This window comes from Erpetoichthys calabaricus, chromosome 2, assembly GCF_900747795.2.
Source record: "Erpetoichthys calabaricus chromosome 2, fErpCal1.3, whole genome shotgun sequence".
Classification (NCBI taxonomy): Eukaryota; Metazoa; Chordata; class Cladistia; order Polypteriformes; family Polypteridae; genus Erpetoichthys; species Erpetoichthys calabaricus.
This window is the reverse complement of record NC_041395.2, coordinates 281,555,941-281,576,683: the sequence shown is the minus strand read 5'-3', so window position 1 is coordinate 281,576,683 and position 20,743 is coordinate 281,555,941. Positions and strand designations below refer to the sequence as shown.

The window sequence follows — 20,743 nt, the reverse complement described above, 5'->3', positions numbered from 1 at the left end:
TCATTGGTTTTGTATTAAATACCATGAAAGAATATTCCACAGTCTTTACAACTTAATTTTTATTTCCTAACATTAAATCTACCAACAGAGAAAAGCCAAGCAAAATGACACCTTTTATTGGCCAATAAAAGGTGTCATTTTGCTTGGCTTTTCTCTACATTCATAATGGCTAACACGGTACAACACTCTAGTACTAGTACTCTAGTACTACAATCTACCGACAGGAAATAGTCGCAACAAGAATAGACATGAATTCCAAAAAGTATGTAAAACTTTCAACAGAATTTAACTACATTTCAAAAGACTTAACAAAATATTCAATAATTCAAATAGCTTGTTCGAGGGTGTTGCTGAAGTATAAGAAATGCCAAATTGTCAGGAGGTGCTATAAGATGGAGTAATCATGCTGCGTTTCAGAGTGCACTTAGTTTAATTTAATAAAGTTTTCAAAAACTGAATTGATGTTTGAGAAGTGCCTGGTGTGGCAGACAGCCGGGGTCCATGCCCGGCCGGGACGCCCTTTCGGTATATGTTCAGGAGGAGCAGCCATGGACTTTGCAATACCTCCCCCTGAACACTAGATGGCAACCCCCCTGGGTTGGAGCGGTGCCTAAGTTTCCCATAGGGCTCCATGGGAATAGGAGTTTGGTGCAGCCCTGTTGGGTCACACAGGCGCCGGCAGGGGGTGCTGCAGCTGGGACTCCGAAGCCCTTATGGGCAGTGTTTTCGCCACACCCGGAAGTACAGCCAGAACTCGGCAATCAGGCACCTGGACCACTTCTGTGTGGACTATAAAAGGGGCCAGCAGCCACATCTCGAGGAACGTGAGTTGGGAGGAGGAGGACTAAGCTTGCCAGGAGGAGTGGTGGTGAAAAGAAGTACTGTGTGGATTTTGTTTGGTGTGCTTGGGATTGTGTTGTGCCTGTGGGTAACGGGGAAGATGTGCCCCACATGTGAAGAAAAATAAAAGTTTCTTGGGTTTTATTCGTGCCTCTGGTGTCAATCTGTGTCAGGTCGGCGCCAATAAAGCGCCTTTGTTACACTGGTTAACATTCTGAGCACAATCTATTTTGACAGTATAATAGTTGTGTGATTGGCTGAATGAAAGTTGGTATCAATGGGAATTGCTAGAAAGGGAAAAGGGAAAAAAAAATCAGGGCCTTCATGTATAAGTGGTGCATATGTACAAAAATGTTGCATACGCACATTTCCACGCACACTTTAAGATGTATAAAAACTAGACTTGCCGTAAAGCCATGCACATTTTCACAGCAGACTCAAACTGTGTGTACGCAAGTTTCTGCTTGGTTTTCCAGACTGGTGGCACCCAGCGTCAAAGAAGTGTTACTGGTTCTGTTTCGGTCTCCTTTTTTCAGATTCACATAAGTGACGCAGGATTTATGAAATACACCGAAATTAACTGCATATCGTTTATAAATTTAATTAACTTGATTGTAATCATTCTCTAACAATATAATGGTGCACTGAATGGCCAAACTATTCCAATTATCATAGCTGCTTTATCACTGCTAGAAGACATCGCAAATGTAAGAATTAGATGAGATTGTGTATTTAAAGATGATGATGAGTGGCTTCTACATCAATTTCAATTTCCAAGAGGTATCCTCTTAGAGCTGTGTGTTGAACAGGCGCCAGCTTTACAAAGGCAGACTTTGAGGAATTGTGCTCTACCAGCTCCTTTGGAAGTTCTGTCCACCCTCAACTTTTTAGCCATAAGAATTTTTCAATGTGAACTTGTTAACCGATCAGGTATTTCACAAACATCACTGAGTCACGCCATGCTAGCTGTATAGGATGGTGTTATCCGCCTGTCATCCAGATGTATAAGATTTCCTTACACTATGGTTGAACTGGGAAACATCAAAGCGTAATTCGCAGCAACGTCTGGTTTTCCAAATGTAACTGGAGTGGTCAACTGCACGCACATTATTATTGCAATGCTGCAGGACAAATTACACCAGCCAGGGATGAATCACCAAAAGAATGAATTGGCATTGCATCATCTATTGCAGGAGAGCCTATAAAAACGGCAACTCCGCATAGTCGCCGGAGCTTTTTCCAACTAGTATGGCAAAAGCCTAGCAGTCCTTTTAAGCCTAGCAAGTTACCTCAAACAGCCATGTAAAGAGTAGAGAATCAATCCATTGTGGTGCTCGGTGCCGACGCTACACTATAAAGGCACCTTCAGAGAATGAATTTGCTTATGTAAAGAGAAAGCATTTCCACTCTATTAATGTGCTGCTCTATAGTGCATGGAAAGTGTGCCGCATTGTGCAAGCATATGGCTTGTTGAATAATGTGGCACACAATTGTGGCTCTCCCATACCTGAAATGACATGATATGATGAACCGGACCTTGAACCACCAAATGATCAGCCAAATCGGAAAGCGTTACAACTTCATTTGAACGGAATTAGCAGAATGTAAAAACAGGTAATCAGATGCAGCATTTATTTTTTAACCAATTCATTTCATTTGTGGTCAATATCACATAGTACAGCCCTAATATTCCTGAGTTCATTGGCCACATTTCTTACAGCATCAACTATTGCATGTTGTGATTCCAGAACAGCATCCATCAGCACACAGCCAGATGGTCGCCCAGTGGTTTCCAAGGCAGAGGTGTGTGTGTGCAGCCAGAGACAGAAGATGTGCTCGGCACAGCATCACCATCATTGCACCCTCGGCACATGGGTCAGCTTTTGTAATATTGTCCGAAACAGAATAAAAAGACGGTGGGCTGCGACTCACCTTTTCACATGACATTGATTTCTGACCATTTCTTTTTTATTTCGGGCACTGTGCAACTTTCTGAACTTTAACTTCCGAGTGTCTCTGTCACACTGTATCACTCCATAACTTCTTTCTGTTGCTTATACCAGTGCTTAAGCCAGTGTTTATAACCTCAGTCCTGGGGACAAACTGTGGCTGCAGGTTTTGTTCCAACCAGCTTCTGTTTTTAATTGGACTCCTGGGCTAATTAAGTGAACTGTTATTTCCCAAGTTCTGTGTTTTGGGAACAATATAGAAATTAGAAAACTAAGTTTGCCAAATATATATATATATATATATATATATATATATATATATATATATATATATATATATATATATATATATATATTAAAATATATATATATATATATATATATATATATATATATATATATATATATATATATATATATATATATATATATATATATATATATATATATATATATATATATATTAAAATGTACCAAGCAGTTATAATGGGAATAATGTATTTTTTTTCTTTTTAACAATATTTCATCTTGATTTTCATTCTACTTTTCTAGGTGTTCTAATTGTTTAATTAATCCATTATTTACTAATTAGTGGATCTGATGCTAAAGTAGTTGCAACCTTTGCTTACTCAGTGTTGTTTGCTAGCGTGTCTGCTCTGCTCATTTTTAATTCTCATTAATAAGATACAACGAAGGGGAAAAACTGCACAGAGAAAGGGCAAAATATGATGAAATCAACAAAAGCGAATTAAGCATTTAAATCTATAGCAAAAGCAGAAATATTTCTAAGTGTCTTATAAATGTAAAAATCATGCTGCTGTGCTTTTCTGAATGTAGAATAAAAGAAAAATAATACCAGCTAATTAAATGAGATCACTGCTATCAGGTGTTGTCACTGATTAGGAATCTGGTTGGAACATAAACCTGCAGCCACAGGGGGTCCCCAGGTCCGAGGCTGGGAAACACTGGCTTAAGCCAACAAATAGTAAGTTTTTCCTTGCCTCCACTGCGCATTTGCTGAAATTCTTTTTTCCATGTGCTTTTGCCATTGTCTTTTAACAAAGCACTGAACAGAAGGGGCTATTTATATTGATTCGCATATTCAAATATGCAAAATTCTGGAAGTCAGGGTGGGGCTTTAGGCACATGCACATGCATTAAATTTCAAGTTCATTGGGATTTATAAAGGGAAAGAACGTGGAAGTTGGTGAAAGTACAGTTTTATGCATCTACAGTAGATTTGTTTGTGCATACGCACATTTCCAGTTTTGTTCATACGCCATGTTTTAGTGTGAATTCTATGCACGGCAATATACATGAGGCCTCAGGACATTTAAAAAAAACAGAGAAGTGACTGCGGAGCTGTAAAACTCCAGCTCTATGTGATTTAAAAAATCCGAAAATACTGAAAAGAAGGAACAGAACAGGGTAGAGAAACAAATGGTGATCATAACAGTCAGCACTGTAATTGTTAGCGTAGCATCTATGATTGCTAATGAGCGCTCACACTGTGCCCCTGAATGGATTTTTTTACAGGGATTACAAGCCTGAAACAGCAGAAACGAGATGGCGTTCTGTGTGTCTTAAAAGAGAAAACACTGGAAGTCCTTCCAGCAATGAAGGACATTTTTGAAGGTATTCTCCATGCAATTCCTTATCAGTTGTAAAGGCTATGTTTGTGAATATCTGTTTCTTTCTTACTTGCTCTAAAGATAGTGAAGGGGCAGTTTCATTTTTTTCCCACCTTTGCACATACAACTGTCGCTCAGGCATGCAAGGAGGCTTATTTTATTTATGTTTGTAATTCTTTTCCTATTTAATGCACTGTTTCATACTTAACACTTGTGTGTGCATGTACTCGAGTAGGTGAGTGTGTGTGGGCCCACAGAGCTAAAATGAAGGGTACTGATTAGTGATGAGCAAACTCTATGGTGTTCGCTTTGCCTTGAGTTTGGAGAAATACATTGATGTAAATGGGGAAGGAATAAATGAATTAGATTTGAGAGTATTATAATGGTGCAATAATCTTTACAGTGCCCCTGAGGGCTAGGGAAATGTCTGCCAACTATACTGGACTGATTATTATGGCCAAAAAGGTGATCGGAGCTGTGTGCCAGCAGTACCAACCACTGCACCACCATGCCTCAGTGAGATCAAAGAAGAAAGAACACAGTCAGAGATGAGCAATCATATACTTTATAAAAACAAAGCAGAAATGATGAAATTGTAGTCAAAAGTCAGAAAAATGTTTATGTTTTTTAAAGGCAGAAAATTCAAAGTGGCGTGTCATGATTGAGGCCACTGACTCATTCTGTTTTTTGAAGTTGTGCTGAAGGCTCTCCAAACTGTCCGTGCTGATGCTTTCAGTTTTTCTTTTATACACAGGTAGGTCTGTTTGGCAAATGGTTATGTCAGGATAAGCTTGAATTTGCATACAAACATAAAAAACAACATATTGATTTTGTCACTGTCGCTAAGTGTTAAGCAAATAATAACTGATATGTTCTTGTCTTTTTGGTTGCATATCTTGATATATTTTTTATTTTTCATTACCATAAGAATGTCACTTTCATGGAATTTACTATGATGACACACATGCAAAAATTATTAACACAAAAATGCAGCATGTAATATTTAATGTACAAGAAAATATAAACATCTGTGACTGTTCTAGAATATAAGAAAAGTTGTATTATCAGAGCTTTGCTGCTTAGTTAATGCTTATTTAAAAAAATGCAAAATATCATATATTTCTTAAAATACACATAAATCACCTTATAAATTTTTCAGCCAAGTCTTCAACAAAGGAATAAATTTCTATCCAGTGATTCTTGACACTTCCAGACCTAAAAACAAACAAAGGAAATACAAGTCAGAAGCTGAAATTGACCATATGTCGAAGGTAAAATCTGTTGTCAGGCTTTTTTATCTAGAACTTTACCAGTGATGCAAAGTTAACTTTTGTAGACGTCAGTCAGACTCGCATTTTCAAAATGCATTGCCAACAAAACCTCTGAGTGTCTGGAATTTGTAAAAGGTTGCTCATAAAAATGGACAGGCTACTTAAGTGTAGTTTCACAAGCTTTTTTTTTTTTTTTTAGATAAATACTCTTAAATACTGGTTTGGCCATATGCTTGCATCCTAATTTGGGCAAGCAGGCCCTCCAACTTAAAGGGAAAACTTTGGGGTTGGTGGCAGGATTGGTATTCCAGCCACTGTAAGAAACCTCACACTGTTCCAGTGTGGTGCTGAGATGTCACCCACTGCACTCGGGTCCCCAATCCAGTGGTTCATCATGTGGTGGATGCGTCAATGCGCTAACAGCACAAGCTCCCAACCTCTTTCTGTTTTACCAGGAAGCACCGATGCACCATTAGACCAAATGAATGTTGCATGTGATAAAATGAAGATATCTGTGTCCACTGTACAAACTTTGCACTGTTATGATTTGATTTCACGTAATCATTACTTTCTGCTCCATGTTTGGTGAAACAAATCACAAACCAAAAATGGTGCGTGGATCATAATATTTATCTGTAACTGCTAAGTAAGCTCTCCCTGCTGCACTCGGGAAAAACTACTGCTGCCATAGATGCCCATCAAGAAGATACAGGGTACATCTGTGACAGGTCTAAAGCATAGCATAGTGGCTGTGAAGTAGACTGCACAACTTCTACATTTCTTGAAAACTTTAGCTATTTTCTTCCTTTATAAAAAATCTCATGTTCAACTTTACTATACAACCGTAGTGTGACTCTATGACAAAAAGAAGCTATATCCTATTTTCCAACTCCAGCTACCTAACTGGTTATTTTACACACCAACATTTGTTAAGTCATCACGGCCCCTAGAGACACCACAGAACAGAACCTCTTGGTTGTAGTTTGGCACAGTGCATTTTACCACTTCTAGCTAACCTGTTAAAAGGCTGAGAACTAAAGTTGCTACTAAACCATACCCTAAACCAAATCATGCTCCTTATCTATCAATATTTTCAACTTTCATCAAACTGGTCCTGGTAAGGTGCAAAAAAACACCTTTTGACAAGGAAAACTCAGGTGGTACATTGACAAGTGCCCATCTCACCAAGAAGCAAATATTTACATATATATTATGTATATTATCATGGCACCAGAGAGTAATGTGTTGAATGTTGATCACATACATATAAGAGTTTCACTGTATGTATGCAATACTGCTATTACTACTTCATACTCCTTCCTGACTTTCTGGGATTTTATTTCTTGATAAAAGTCCTATCCTAGACATAGGATGTACAGTGATACATCACACAAAAGCTTTATTTTAAAATTCTAATATAACTCGATATCAAGTGTATTTCATCAAACAATCTTTTACAACACCCCGCCCCAGTGCATCCCTAACCATCCTATCACCATTTTTTAATTGAATTTGTGTTCATCATAAGCAGTTATGTTTCAAAACCTTGCCCAATCATGCCTACTATTATTATTTCCAACACATTTAACCTGGGATCATCGCGAAGTGTTTTATATACAGTATTTAATCCATTTAACTATTTATTATTAAAACTAGTTAGTCCATCTGTGGGTCCTTTATAACATATATATTCAAACTGGGCTTGGCATTTGAAATCCTGCTGCTTATACACACTTTAGCACTGAATGTAGGCAACACAACTGTTATTTTTTCATTAACTTAGCTGAACACACAAAGACTATGGTTAAGTTTAACTTTGATCCTTAGATCCCTTAATCAATAAATAAAATGATATACCAAATGCAATATTAATAGGAAATAACTTCAGAATTGCTGGCATTCCTGAAACTTTCTTATCTACTTTTGTTTCTTTGGAATGACATTTGAATAGCTTCCTCATGTAAAACAACATTACTGATGTGATTTTACGTGAAAAAAAATCTTTTGAACTCTTCACTATCTGCCTCTCTGTATTTTTTAAATGGATAATAATGAAATAAAATGTAATGCAGATAGTCAAGATTTACAGGTGCACAGATATTAATAAGAAGGGCAAATCAATAGTTACCATTTTTTAAAATACAGATAACTCATAGTATGTTGTAATAAAGAGGTCAATGACAACATCATGGTGTTGAGGCATGAAGATGAAAGCTCTGTTTAATTATTTTAAAAACAAGGTAAGGCTGCACAATTATTCATACATTAACCGCGATTACAATTACAACTGCCTCAATATACTAATCGTGGAAAGTGATGAATACTGAACTCTGCTTAGTTCTCCTGTTCTCTCAGAGATCGAGCTTTCCCAGTTACAAAATTACTCTAAATAGCAAATGAGTGTTGTAATCAAGCGCAGACACATTCACTGAGCGCAAGCAAATTTTAGGTCATGTGTGTTAGTATAATATTAATAAATATCGATAAATAAATACAGTAATCCCTCCTTCATCGCGGGGGTTGCGTTCCAGAGCCACCCGCGAAATAAGAAAATCCGCGAAGTAGAAACCATATGTTTATATGGTTATTTTTATATTGTCATGCTTGGGTCACAGATTTGCGCAGAAACACAGGAGGTTGTAGAGAGACAGGAACGTTATTCAAACACTGCAAACAAACATTTGTCTCTTTTTCAAAAGTTTAAACTGTGCTCCATGACAAGACAGAGATGACAGTTCTGTCTCACAATTAAAAGAATACAAACATATCTTCCTCTTCAAAGGAGTGCGCGTCAGGAGCAGAGCATGTCAGAAACAGAGAGGAAAGCAAACAAATCAATAGGGCTGTTTGGCTTTTAAGTATGCGAAGCACCGCCGGTACAAAGCTGTTGAAGGCGGCAGCTCACACCCCCTCCGTCAGGAGCAGGGAGAGAGAGAGAGAAAAACAAACAGTGAAAAATCAATACGTGCCCTTTGAGCTTTTAAGTATGCGAAGCACCGTGCAGCATGTCGCTTCACGAAGCAGCTGCACACAGAAGGTAGCAACGTGAAGATAATCTTTCAGCATTTTTAGACAAGCGTCCGTATCGTCTAGGTGTGCGAACAGCCCCCCTGCTCACACCCCCTACGTCAGGATCACAGATAGTCAGCGCAAGAGAGAGAGAAAAGTAAGCAATCTAGCTTCTCAGCCATCTGCCAATAGCGTCCCTTGTATGAAATCAACTGGGCAAACCAACTGAGGAAGCATGTACCAGAAATTAAAAGACCCATTGTCCGCAGAAATCCGCGAACCAGCAAAAAATCTGCGATATATATTTAAATATGCTTACATATAAAATCCGCGATGGAGTGAAGCCGCGAAAGGCGAAGCGCGATATAGCGAGGGATCACTGTATATCAAATCGGTGGCTGTGCAACAGGGAAAGACACCAAGCAAGAATAGCAAAAATCTGATATTTTGATTTTGGCCATACAGTTCTTTCTCCTTTTTATTTCTCCCGTGGCAGTTCCATGATTGGCCATGAAAACCAGTGTCACATATTTGCTGGAAGCCTTCCTGTGACTCTATATTTTGAGCTCAATGGTTTATCCTTTTTATAATAACCAATAACTAACAGAAAGGACAGCCAATTGAATTCTGAAATGTCCTAATTACCTTTGCACTGGTACCCTAGGAGCTGGGAGGTGGTGACAAAGAATTCACTTTAAGATGTGGAGAGAAGAAATGTATACCAAGTTAAAAAAAAGGGAAATTGAATATTTTTGTGATTATAACTGGATAGGCTTTGTGTCCATAACCCAGGGGGCTTTTAAATGGGATGTCTTCTAAGTGAGCTGCATAGGTTCGTGTTTGTTTTAGCTAAATGTATGTTGTAGTAAAAGTTTTCAGAAACATATGGTTTAAATCTGATAAAGCTCTCCTCTCTGCTTGAGGTAAGATTCCTACATGTGATGTTTTGTTTCTTTTAAATATAGAAAATCGTTTTTACATGAGATGTAAAGTTACTGACCATTACAAATTCGTTTGGAACATAACACAAAAATATTTAGTTATTCATTTTTTTAATTTGTCTATAACATGTTAATTTATTGGTTTTCTGAAGTATCTGGATGTTCCCACTGTTTAGTGCTGCTCGGCAGTCAAGGAGTTATGAGGCTGCAAAGGACAGCATTAGATAACAATTGTTGCCCAGCAAGTCCCGCAAATGGAAGACAAAGAAATGGAACCTTGGTGGCATTTAGAGTGCATGTGAGCCACCATAAGCCCGGGATGCCATGCCCTTAAAAAATGAGAAGAGGCCTTGTTGAGATGGACTTCATAGACAGTAGTTTTGCAGCATATACAGTACATCCAGGAAGAGGGAAATAGCACCAAATTGTTTTTTTTCCAAATTTAGGACTAACAGCAGCCAGTTGTTAGGTAGCAGGACTTGGTTGCAAAAACAAAGATTTCATATATCTTAACAAATCTACCATTTGAAAAATCATGACTAAACACTTTTAAGTAAGAATCTTTCCTAAAAAGCCTCACTCAAAACTGGGTTAGGATTCTCCTTTCTCTTTGTCGGCACCTTAAATTCATGGAGAACCTGGCACACATCATTTCTAGATTACCCAAGTGTGGGTCAAGGTATTGTACACAGCAACACAACTGCCATGCTGTGATCTGTTGTAAGGGAGCTTTTTCTTTTTTTAGTTAAATGAATTATGCACTCAAATACACTGGAGGTAGTTAAGAAGAAACCCATTAAAGCAGGAAACAGGAAATACTTCTTCACAGACAAGGTCTTGGAAAGCTGAGAGAAACTACTGAGTCACGTAGCTTTAGCAGAGATTCTGACCGCTGTTAAAAACATCTGTATGTAATATTGGGCCAGGTTAGCTATTAGTAACCCAAACTGATACTGAGGGACTCTTTTGGGCATATTGAGTATTCATAATAATGTAACATTGTAGAAGATATAAAATTAAATATAGGCCAACATTTAGGTAATCTGTGCAGACAAAAGCACACAGAAAAGTACCACAAATGTTTGGATTAATATAATTGTAAAAATGTATCTTCTATCAAGTAAGTTTATAATTAATATCAGTTTATTCACATTTATTGCTATCATTTAATAGTTTGTATCATTTTTACTGTTTCTGCAACAGTGAAAACTGTAACCAATATTCTTCAGTGTATTGTGATATATACTGATGATAAATTGAAACTGTTGGAAATTCTCATTGATTATATTAAAAATACACTGTCTAGATTACACAGGCTAGCGGAAGGTCATGCTTTTCTTTCATTAGGTAAAAAAGTTATTACCTAATTTTTAACATTTTATTCATTAGTATTTTAAATATAAAAAAATTCTAAACTAGTAACTGTGTTGGGGTTGATATAATCCAGTCCATCCATCCATTATCCAGCCCGCTATATCCTAACTACAGGGCCTGCTGGAGCCAATCCCAGCCAACACAGGACACAAGGCAGGAAACAAATCCAGGGCAGGGCGCCAGCTCACCGCAAGGCACACACACACACACACCCCAAGCACACACTAGGGACAATTTAGAATCACCAATGCACTTAACCTGCATGTCTTTGGACTGTGGGAGGAAACCGGAGCACCCGGAGGAAACCTATGGAGACACAGGGAGAACATGCAAACTCCACGCGGGGAGGACCCGGGAAGGTTGATATAATGATTCTTGCATTATGTGATAATAACATATATTTATCTGTCTGATGTGTTAATATAGGAATATTTCAGTATTTTGATAAAATGCACCTTTTAAGTAAATAGAATATTCTTATGGAAAAGCTATGGAAGCATGTGACAAGAATTTAACATGGCAGGGATGATTTTCCAGGCATTTGCAGATAGCATAAAGTAGCCTCAGGGATATATTTATATAGTGCTATGGTTAATACTGCTTAAGATAAAATAGTGTGTAAATGCTCATAAAAGATATAACTGGTTGAAACCCTTTTCAGTTAGTATATCATTATATTAGCTACTGTATGCAGTAATGCTTGATATGAATAACATGACCATTCTGATGAAAAATTCATGAGAATTCTGATGTAGTAAATATAAATTTAGATATCAGCAATGGAAATAGTTTTTTGGGGGAAAGTAGGGAAGTTCTGCTACAATCACAGCATTGATAGCTAGGGTTAAAGGTTGGTGGAAGAAATTCAGGGAGCTGTCCCCCCAAAATGTTACTGAAGGTGGTGTGAGATAACACTGGTCTAAAAAAAGTATTTTTTGTTTGCTACTGGGAACTTCAGAGCAGCTCTTTATTTAGTTTTTTACACCGATTTCATATATGAAATCAGAATTAAGCTAGCACATCAGGTTTTTGAAATACACATCATTGACATTTTTACACTTTTGAATATCAATATAATATATCAACACAATATCTGGAGTTTGGACTATGTCCCACCAAAATTGTTTTGATGTGTTTATTCTGAAACCAAACCAGAAGACGATACCAGAGACACGTTAAAGCATATTTATGTCAATTTACCTCAATATAAAAGTGAGGTCAGCGTGCCCAAAAATGTTGGAGGCTCTTGCTTTTGCACTTGTACTGCACATCCGTCTCTCTTTGCAAGAACCAACAGTAGTCACCCATCATGTTTGGAGAAGATTTTCCCCGATATCAGTTTTCCATCACCTTTATATCTTGATGAAATCTTTCCCCATGCTCATCGCTGACATCACTTAGATTTGGTGGAAAAAAGTTGAGATGAGAATGTAAAAACTGCATCTTCAGTGACATTCTGTCTCCCGTAAGCTAATATACAGGTAATATTCCATTACAACGAACTCACAGGCACCTAAAAAATATTTTGTTGTAAAGAAAATTTTGTTGTAATGAGATTCTGTATTTGTTACTATAGTGCTTTCTTTAACTTGTAGCCAGGCGTTTGCAATCATTTCAATTGCTTCTTTCGTGTTAATTTTAATCGCCTCCTGCCTACAAGTTATGCTGACGAGAATTTTTCTCAGCATTTCCTTGCCATAATACACTTTCAGGGTGCGAATGATGCCCAAAACCAATGGCTGAAGTGCTGCCATGCAATTGGGTGGGAGGGATTCAACGCGAACATTATCTAAATGTGGAAGCATGTTATGGGCTGCACAGTTATCAATCAGGAGCCGAATCATTATTTCTTCGTCATTTCGTGAGGTTTCTGAACTCTTTTGAAACATGTGGCAACAATTGATAACGTGGTTGCAAATTTTTTAAGCACATTTGCTGCATTGTCTTAGCTTTGTATATGCACAAGGAAAAAGTACATTTCTGACTTAGAGTGGTTTAATGATTGTTAGAACAGGCAACAATTGCTTGCTAGTTCTGACATTTTATTATTGCAGTGTCCTGGAAAAGAACAATGTAAAAACAGCTAATGAATTTGTGTATCCCTGCTACTCAATGAATTGTACTTATGATCATCTTGCACAAATCATTCTGATTATGCCAAGTGCTGTCAGACTAAGGCATGGCAAATTCAACCTTCATGCAGAACCACATAGCATTAGACTAAATGGAACACAGTAAAATATGGAGTGGATTGTTAATATGGACAAATAAAAGAAAAGGTTGGGGCAATGCAACCATTATATAGTGAGAAGACTGACAGTTTAAGTAAAAGGGGCGACTTTAGACCAAAGAAATATTTAATAATGATGAAATTAAAGTTGTGATGCTCAAATAACTATCCATACATCAATTATCAAACTTGCTTAACACACTTAAAAATCACAGGGGCTGAAATCTTTCCCAGCAACATCAAGAAGCCATTTCTCCTTTGCATATACACTCATCTATGCAACCCACAAGTTCAGGTTCAGGTTGAGGTTCAGGTTCAGGTTGGGGAGCATGCACTGGTACAGTATGTTGTCACATGCACCACACGACGAAACAACTTGGGATCCTGGTTGGCAACCCCCCAGGCAGACACACGGTCCAGTCCCACCCTCCGGAAATGTCCCTCTATCCGCTGCAGCCAGGTGTTAAGTGGCTGTCCCCTTGGCCTGGTCCAGCCATTCTGTTCCTCAACAATGAGGATCCTGTGAGCTGAATCAACCTTGGGGAATCACACCACATGGCCGTAGTGCCGTAACTGACGCTCCCTTACAATGCAGGTAATGTGCCTCATTTGGGACTCCATGAGCAATCGCTCATTCGACACAAAGTCAAACCAACAGTACCCAAGGGTTCTCCGAAGACACACAAAACCAAAGTAGTCCAGTCTTTGCCTCAGGTCACTGGATAGCATCCTTGTCTCACAACCATATACCAAGACAGGCACCAGGACTCTAAAGACTTGGACCTTCGTCCTTTGCATAGATATCGGGAGCGCTACACACCCCTCTCCAGCAACCTCATGACCCCTCATGCTCTCCCAATATGTCTACTGACTTCATAGGAAAAGACACCAGAAACATGAATGTCACTGCCAAGGTAAGTAAACCTCTCAACAAGGTCAACACTCTCCCCGCAGACAATAGGTCATTAAAGGCCTGGATCTTGGTTTTTATCCAGGACACTCGCAAGCCCGGACACTCAGACTCCTCGCTCAGTTACTCGAGAGCCTCCATTGACTCAACAAAAATCACAGCATCATCGGCAAACAAAACAATACAATACAATATAACAATACAATACAGCCCACACTCACAGCTAAAGGGCCACATTACAGGAGCCAGTTCACATAACAGGATCATATCTTTGGAATGTGAGAAGAAACCTGTAATGCTAGGTGAAAAGCCCATGCAGCCAATATAACTAAGAAGTAATTAATTATTCGATCAGAATAAGATGGCTTTATAAGAGGACAGACTGTATATTATACAGCTAATACATGTATATAATAAGAGAGAACTGAACATACAGGTGGACACTGTAAACAAGCAAAATGAAATACCCAGCATAATGATAAAGCAGAAACAGAAACAGGCACTGAATTAAGAGAAAAAAAGAAATACATTGTTTTTTATAGATAATATGAGATTGTGAAGCAAATGGTATTCATTTGATGAGTTGGTTACTGTATAACAGAAAGCTGCTAGATGTATTTTCATATATTATTATGTCCCCAGGTTGCATATAGTGGTTTCGGTAGAGTTTTTCTACTTGCTTAACATTTCTGATAAATTCTTTCTATTTTAACAGGAAGACTTTACACAAGGACTTGTTTTCAGTTTTTCATGCAGCAAATACTGTCTTAAAAACTTCTTCATAAAATAGGTTTTTCCAATGCACTGGCCCATTTAAATACTTGCTTGCAGGTGAGTTTGGGAAAACTGCATCTGAAATATGGACATGAAAAACACATATCCTCAACGAATCAAATGGGGGCCATATAAGGAGATTGGGGTACATTATTGTGATATTTCTAAGAGTTAAAGCTACAATTGGCTGTGAATGTTAAAAGCAATTAAACTGTCCTAAATAAAAAAAAAACAAAGGCAGAGGTCAAAGAGAAAATGATTGCCTCACAAAAACCGATTTCAGTCACAATTTGTAATGTAACAGTGGCCAGCACAATTAAAGGAAGTTTTTTCTAACAAATCTGTTTTTCCTTTGATTGCTCAAAAAGTTGTGTTTATTTAATATGGGAACTTATTGACACAGATTATTCAGGATTTATTTACATCTCAGCTGTCCTCACCTTCCCACACCAGAAAGTATAATTTCCCTAAAACTGGGAGCTTGCCTGTGAGATTAAGAACAGCTGCATAAGCATGCAATCATCCTTTTTTAATGAAACATCTTGCTGTGGAGGCACTTTAAACCTCAGTAATAATGTAAAATGAGTTCTTGGTGTTTCCGTTTAAAAATATTCCACAAAAATGTATCTCAGTATTTCCATTTCTGTACAATTCTGCCCTCATTACATCAATATATATAATAAGATGTTTCACACTTTATTTCATTGGTTCAAATGATTATGAAAGTATAACACAGATGATGTGTTTATAGTTTATAAAGGATATATATGAGAAATATGTCAATGGGATAATGAAATGAAGTATAGTGTGAACCCAGCATAGAGTGCGCATGTCTTTTTAGTTTGCTCATATGGCTTCCTTCAGCAGACCATGTTTCACTTTGATTAGCAACTCTACAATGGCCTGGTTATGGGTATATGTTTAGTATATGCTTATATACAGTACATGTGTTTGTTTCTATGTGCCCTTCAAAAGATGGCTAGTCAATGCAGAGCTGGTCTGCCTTAAACCATTTGCTCTCATGATATGCACTGTCTTCCTCCTTGGTTTAAAAATTCTTTCTTTCTTTCTTTCTTTCTTTCTTTCTTTCTTTCTTTCTTTCTTTCTTTCTTTCTTTCTTTCTTTCTTTCTTTCTTTCTTTCTTTCTTTCTTTCTTTCTTTCTTTCTTTCTTTGAGTTCCAAAAACTGAAGGGTGACCATCTCGCACTTTCATGTGGCATACAGTAGCTCTCAACAAATGCTATCAAGACAGGAAGTTAGAACCTACATGCTGAATGTACATTGTCATAAACTTTACAAAAATCCCAAATTATACATTCAATTGGCAATACAGTAGACCGCTGCTATCCACAGGTGTTATGTTCCAAGACTTAGGCCTGAAACAGTGATAATAGCGAACCCTATATATAAGTTCTTTTTCATTTACATACACACCAATGATAAAGTTTAATTGATAAATTACATGCAATAAGCATTACCAACAGTGAATAATAATAAAATACATTGCACTATGTTCTCTTTCTCTCTCTCTCTTTTTTAAATTGAGGTGAAAATGACATCAGACACAGAGGCACACCTCCGCTAGCTTGTGTTATTTTGGCGCAAACTGTGCACAGAATGCGTCAATGCAGTCGCAGTGCCGTATATCCAAAGTGGTGAAAACATTTTCTCAGAATGGCATGCAGTCTGAAACTTATATTACTTGTATATTTCTGGAATTTTCCATTTAATATTTTCAGGCCATGCTAAACCACAGATAACTGAAACCATTGAAACCAAATGTGCGGATACAGGGGCTCTACTGTATTTTATTAAGTTATTAACTGGATGGTTAACTGGTTATTGCTGCTGCCTTACTAATTTGAATTCTGGGCTTAACCATTGTCATGTAGAATTTGCATTCTCTTGTTATGGTTTCATGTATTTTTCGTCTACATCTACAAAAACATGCATGTTTGTGTAAGTGACAATTCCAAGCTGATTCCAGTGGGTGTGAGTGTGAGTTTGCCCAGTGTAGGGCTGGTGTCCTGTACAGGGCTGCTTCCGGCAATGCACTGTGTTGCTGGGATAGACTCTGCACGCCCCATAACCCTGATTTGAATTAAGTGGGTTATTTTAAGCTATTGGCTACTTTGTTTCAGTGCTACATTACTGTAAATTTAATAACACTGTCATACAATTTATCGTTACCAAAATAGTCTATAAATATGCTAACACATTTTCCCAAGAATTTAATATTTCTAGAGCACTAAGATGGCAGGAAACAAACACATCATAAAAAAAGAGATGTTAAATGAAAATGTTTTTTCTGTAGTAGTCTGTATAGGTTGTGTTTTGTTCAACCTGTATGATCTCAACATTTTCTTTGTATTTGGATAGCAACAGGGAAAAATCAAAAGTCAGACAGTACTGTATGTCTCTTGTCTACCTAAGGGATATTCTGTAAACTTTCTTCATATTTATTTTTAAGAAGTGAGATGGATATATTATCTGGCAAATAATTTTTTCTGTGCTTTTAGTTTTGTCTATTAAATGGCTAATGAAGTTTTTTCAAGGGAAATTGGAAGTTGTGAGATATGCACTGAATGTGGGCTACACAGAGATTATTACACATGCAGCTTTCTGAGGAATAGCAATGTGTTCAAAATCCATTAGCTGGCCTTCTGCAATATACAGCTGTGAAAGGACCCACGTGGCTATCTGTATATATTGGCATCATATGATGGTAATGGAATCAATCATTTATTTCAGGGGTGCCCACACTTTTTAAGCTTGCAAGCTACTTTTAAAATGACCAGGTCGAAATGATCTACTTACATTAAAAATGCTATATATATATATATATATATATATATATATATATATATATATATATATATATATATATATATATATATATATATATATACATAAAATATATGTTGTCATACCTTGCATAACTGAATAACCTTTATGGCACAATAACAATTTAATACATTTATGGCTACTGCAGTATTTGGATTTAATAATCTTCAAGGAAAACGCTGACTCGCATAAATAAGTAGAGCCGAATAATGCAGTCAAGGAGGTAGCACATTTCCTCATGCTTGGGTAATTTCCACTGTGAGTAAGTTCCAAAACTGTCCAAGAGCCCCAGACTTCAGCTGAATGTCATCCTGTAGTGTCAAAATCTCATCTTCCACTGTAGAGGAGTTTTAGGTGATACAGTGTTGCAATTTTTGATGCGGGTGAATCCCCCTCAACATCTTCCCTAAATGGATAGTACTTAAATGTAGTGATTGGCTCAAGTAAAGCTGAGTCTTGAGACCGTCTGACAGGCAATTTTCAATCTGCTCTGTGTTGCGTATGCTGTCAAGTTGCGCACACGCCTTCCATTGTTTCTCCAGCTCTGACGCGAGGTTTTGGGTGTTCCCCAAATCAAGGCGCTGCAGCTTTGAGGACAGATGTTGCATTTTTCGTTTGAAAGCATTAACTGAGCTAATCATATTGACCATGGAGTTCTCTTTTCCTTGCAGCTGTAAATTAAGCTCATTCAACATGTTGGTCAGATCGGAAAAAAAATGCCAAATCTAGCGGCCATTGATCGTCATTAAGTTGCTTGTATTCTGCATGTTTAATGACAAGAAGAAACTCCTTTTTCTCCGGCCAGGGGTCTTGAAATCTCAGCAGGAATTTCTCCCTAGCCATCTGTCTCAACGAAGGCCTCTTTTATCATCCTTCCATCTTGGAAGGACTTCTTATGCTTAATGATCGAGTGACTCACCCGGAACTATGCTTCGGTGTGTCTGCCTTTGCTTTTGAATTCAGCCGAGTGAAAAATGACAGCTAAGTGCGATTTTAGTTCCTTCTCCTTTTTCTTTCTCAGTCAGTTTCGTAGTTTTTATGAACAGTTCGAAAGTGCCTTTCCACATTTTCCTCCTTTGGAATAGCAATGATAGATTGACAAATCAGACAAACGCACTTCGATTGTGACATTGTGAGAAAAAAAATCCTCCTCCAATTCCACATCCAGCCCATACCCTCCACAAACACATTTTTTTTTAAATCCCTTCTTTAGTAGATATAAATTGGAAGGCTAACTAGATCACAGCCAGAGTTTTGCAGTAGCTCGAGTGTTTGACCAGTGTGTTAGAAGAAAAGAGATCTCAGACTGGCGCCTTGTATGTCAGTCAAGTGGCAAATGCCACAGGGAGGATATATAGACTAACGTTTAAACATTTGCACTACCTTTCCGATCTACCGGTCGATTGCGATCGACGTATTGGGCACCCCGGATTTATTTGCTTTTCCTTCAGAAATTCTGTCATGTGGTGCTAAACTTGCAGATGCACCCAAGATCAATGTCTGCTTAATGGCTCTGGGAGGATTTTCAATTGATCCCAAATGATCCCTTTCCAAAGCATTCATCAACTAATAATCGGAGACTTCCACACATATGCATCGTGTGAACTATGATTATACTTCCAAAGAGACCAACTGTACAAAATACTTTTATCCAATAATAATAATAATAATCTCTTTACATTTCTTTATATTTATATAGTTCTTCTCCCACTATTCAAAGCACTTCAGTGAGTGGGGAGCCACTTATGTATAGCATCCACCTGAATGTTGTGACGTATTGCCATTTCATGCCAGTAAGCTCATCACACATTAGCTGTTAGATAGTGAAAGGGTAAGATAAGGTTAACCGACTGGGTGTGATTAGAGGGCTAGAATGATTAGGGCGTGATGGGCAATTTAGCCAGAACATTGTTATACACCCTATTCTTTACAAAGGATGCCCAGGGATCTTTTATGACCACAGATAATTAGGACCTCGGTTTTCTGTCTCATCCGAAGAATGGTGCCATTTTCACAGCTCAGTGTCCTCATCACTGAATTGGGGCATTGTGATCCAAATTCAGACCACAGGGTAAGAACCCTCTTCCAGCAGCAACCCAAGATTTTCCTGGTTGGTCTTCCATCCAAGTACTGGCCGGACCTGAACATGCTTAGCTTCCTGTTCTGAAGTGTATGTGGTATGGCTGTTGTCAGTCAGTCATTATCTAACCCGCTATATCCTAACACAGGGTTACGGGGGTCTGTTGGAGCCAATCCCAGCCAACATAGGGTGCAAGGCAGGAACAAATACTGGGCGCCAGCCCACCGCAGGGCACACACACACACACACACACACACACACACACACACACACACACACACACACCATGCACACACTAGGAACAATTTAGGATCGCCAATGCACCAAACCTGCATGTCTTGGGACTGTGAGAGGAAACTCACTCAGACATGGGGAGAACATGCAAAGTCCACGCAGGGTGAACCCGGAAAGTAAACCCAGATCTCTTTACTGCAAGGCTGCAGTACTACCACTGCACCACCGTGGCTGTTGTATTTACATTTATTCATTTAGCAGACACTTTAATCCAAAACAACTTACAAGTGAGGTCTACATAATCAAGTCAACATCCTTAGCCTTAAAACCAAAATACTGCTCTACAACTAATGATTTTTTCAGCTCCAAATCTTTTTTTTTCATTACATTATCTCCTTTTTGCATTCACTTTCAAATTTCTGTCTCATTTATAATTAAAATAGTTTGTTCCTATTGTAAATTGGTCCCAATGTAATGTTACAGTCTAATGACAATAGCACAAATTATGTTTATTAGCATATCAGCTGATGTTAAGGCATATTAACTCGCCATTTAACTGTGAACAGCATGCTAGGATTCTTACTGTAAATAATTATACTGAAAATAACCCAGTTAGAAGAAGTGACTCAGACTACCAGTAAAAATCATCTAATGAT

The 20,743-nt window shown here is 37.9% G+C and overlaps 1 protein-coding gene across 1 annotated transcript in view; it reads right to left on the bottom strand.

Moving 5' to 3' along the window:
• The window catches only part of antxr1c (ANTXR cell adhesion molecule 1c), a 174,897-nt gene that overhangs the window by 93,273 nt on the left and 60,881 nt on the right, over positions 1–20,743 (bottom strand). Inside the window, 1 exon segment of the mRNA XM_028795639.2 lies at positions 5,564–5,635. Within this exon segment, the coding sequence (XP_028651472.1) occupies positions 5,564–5,635 (72 nt within the window).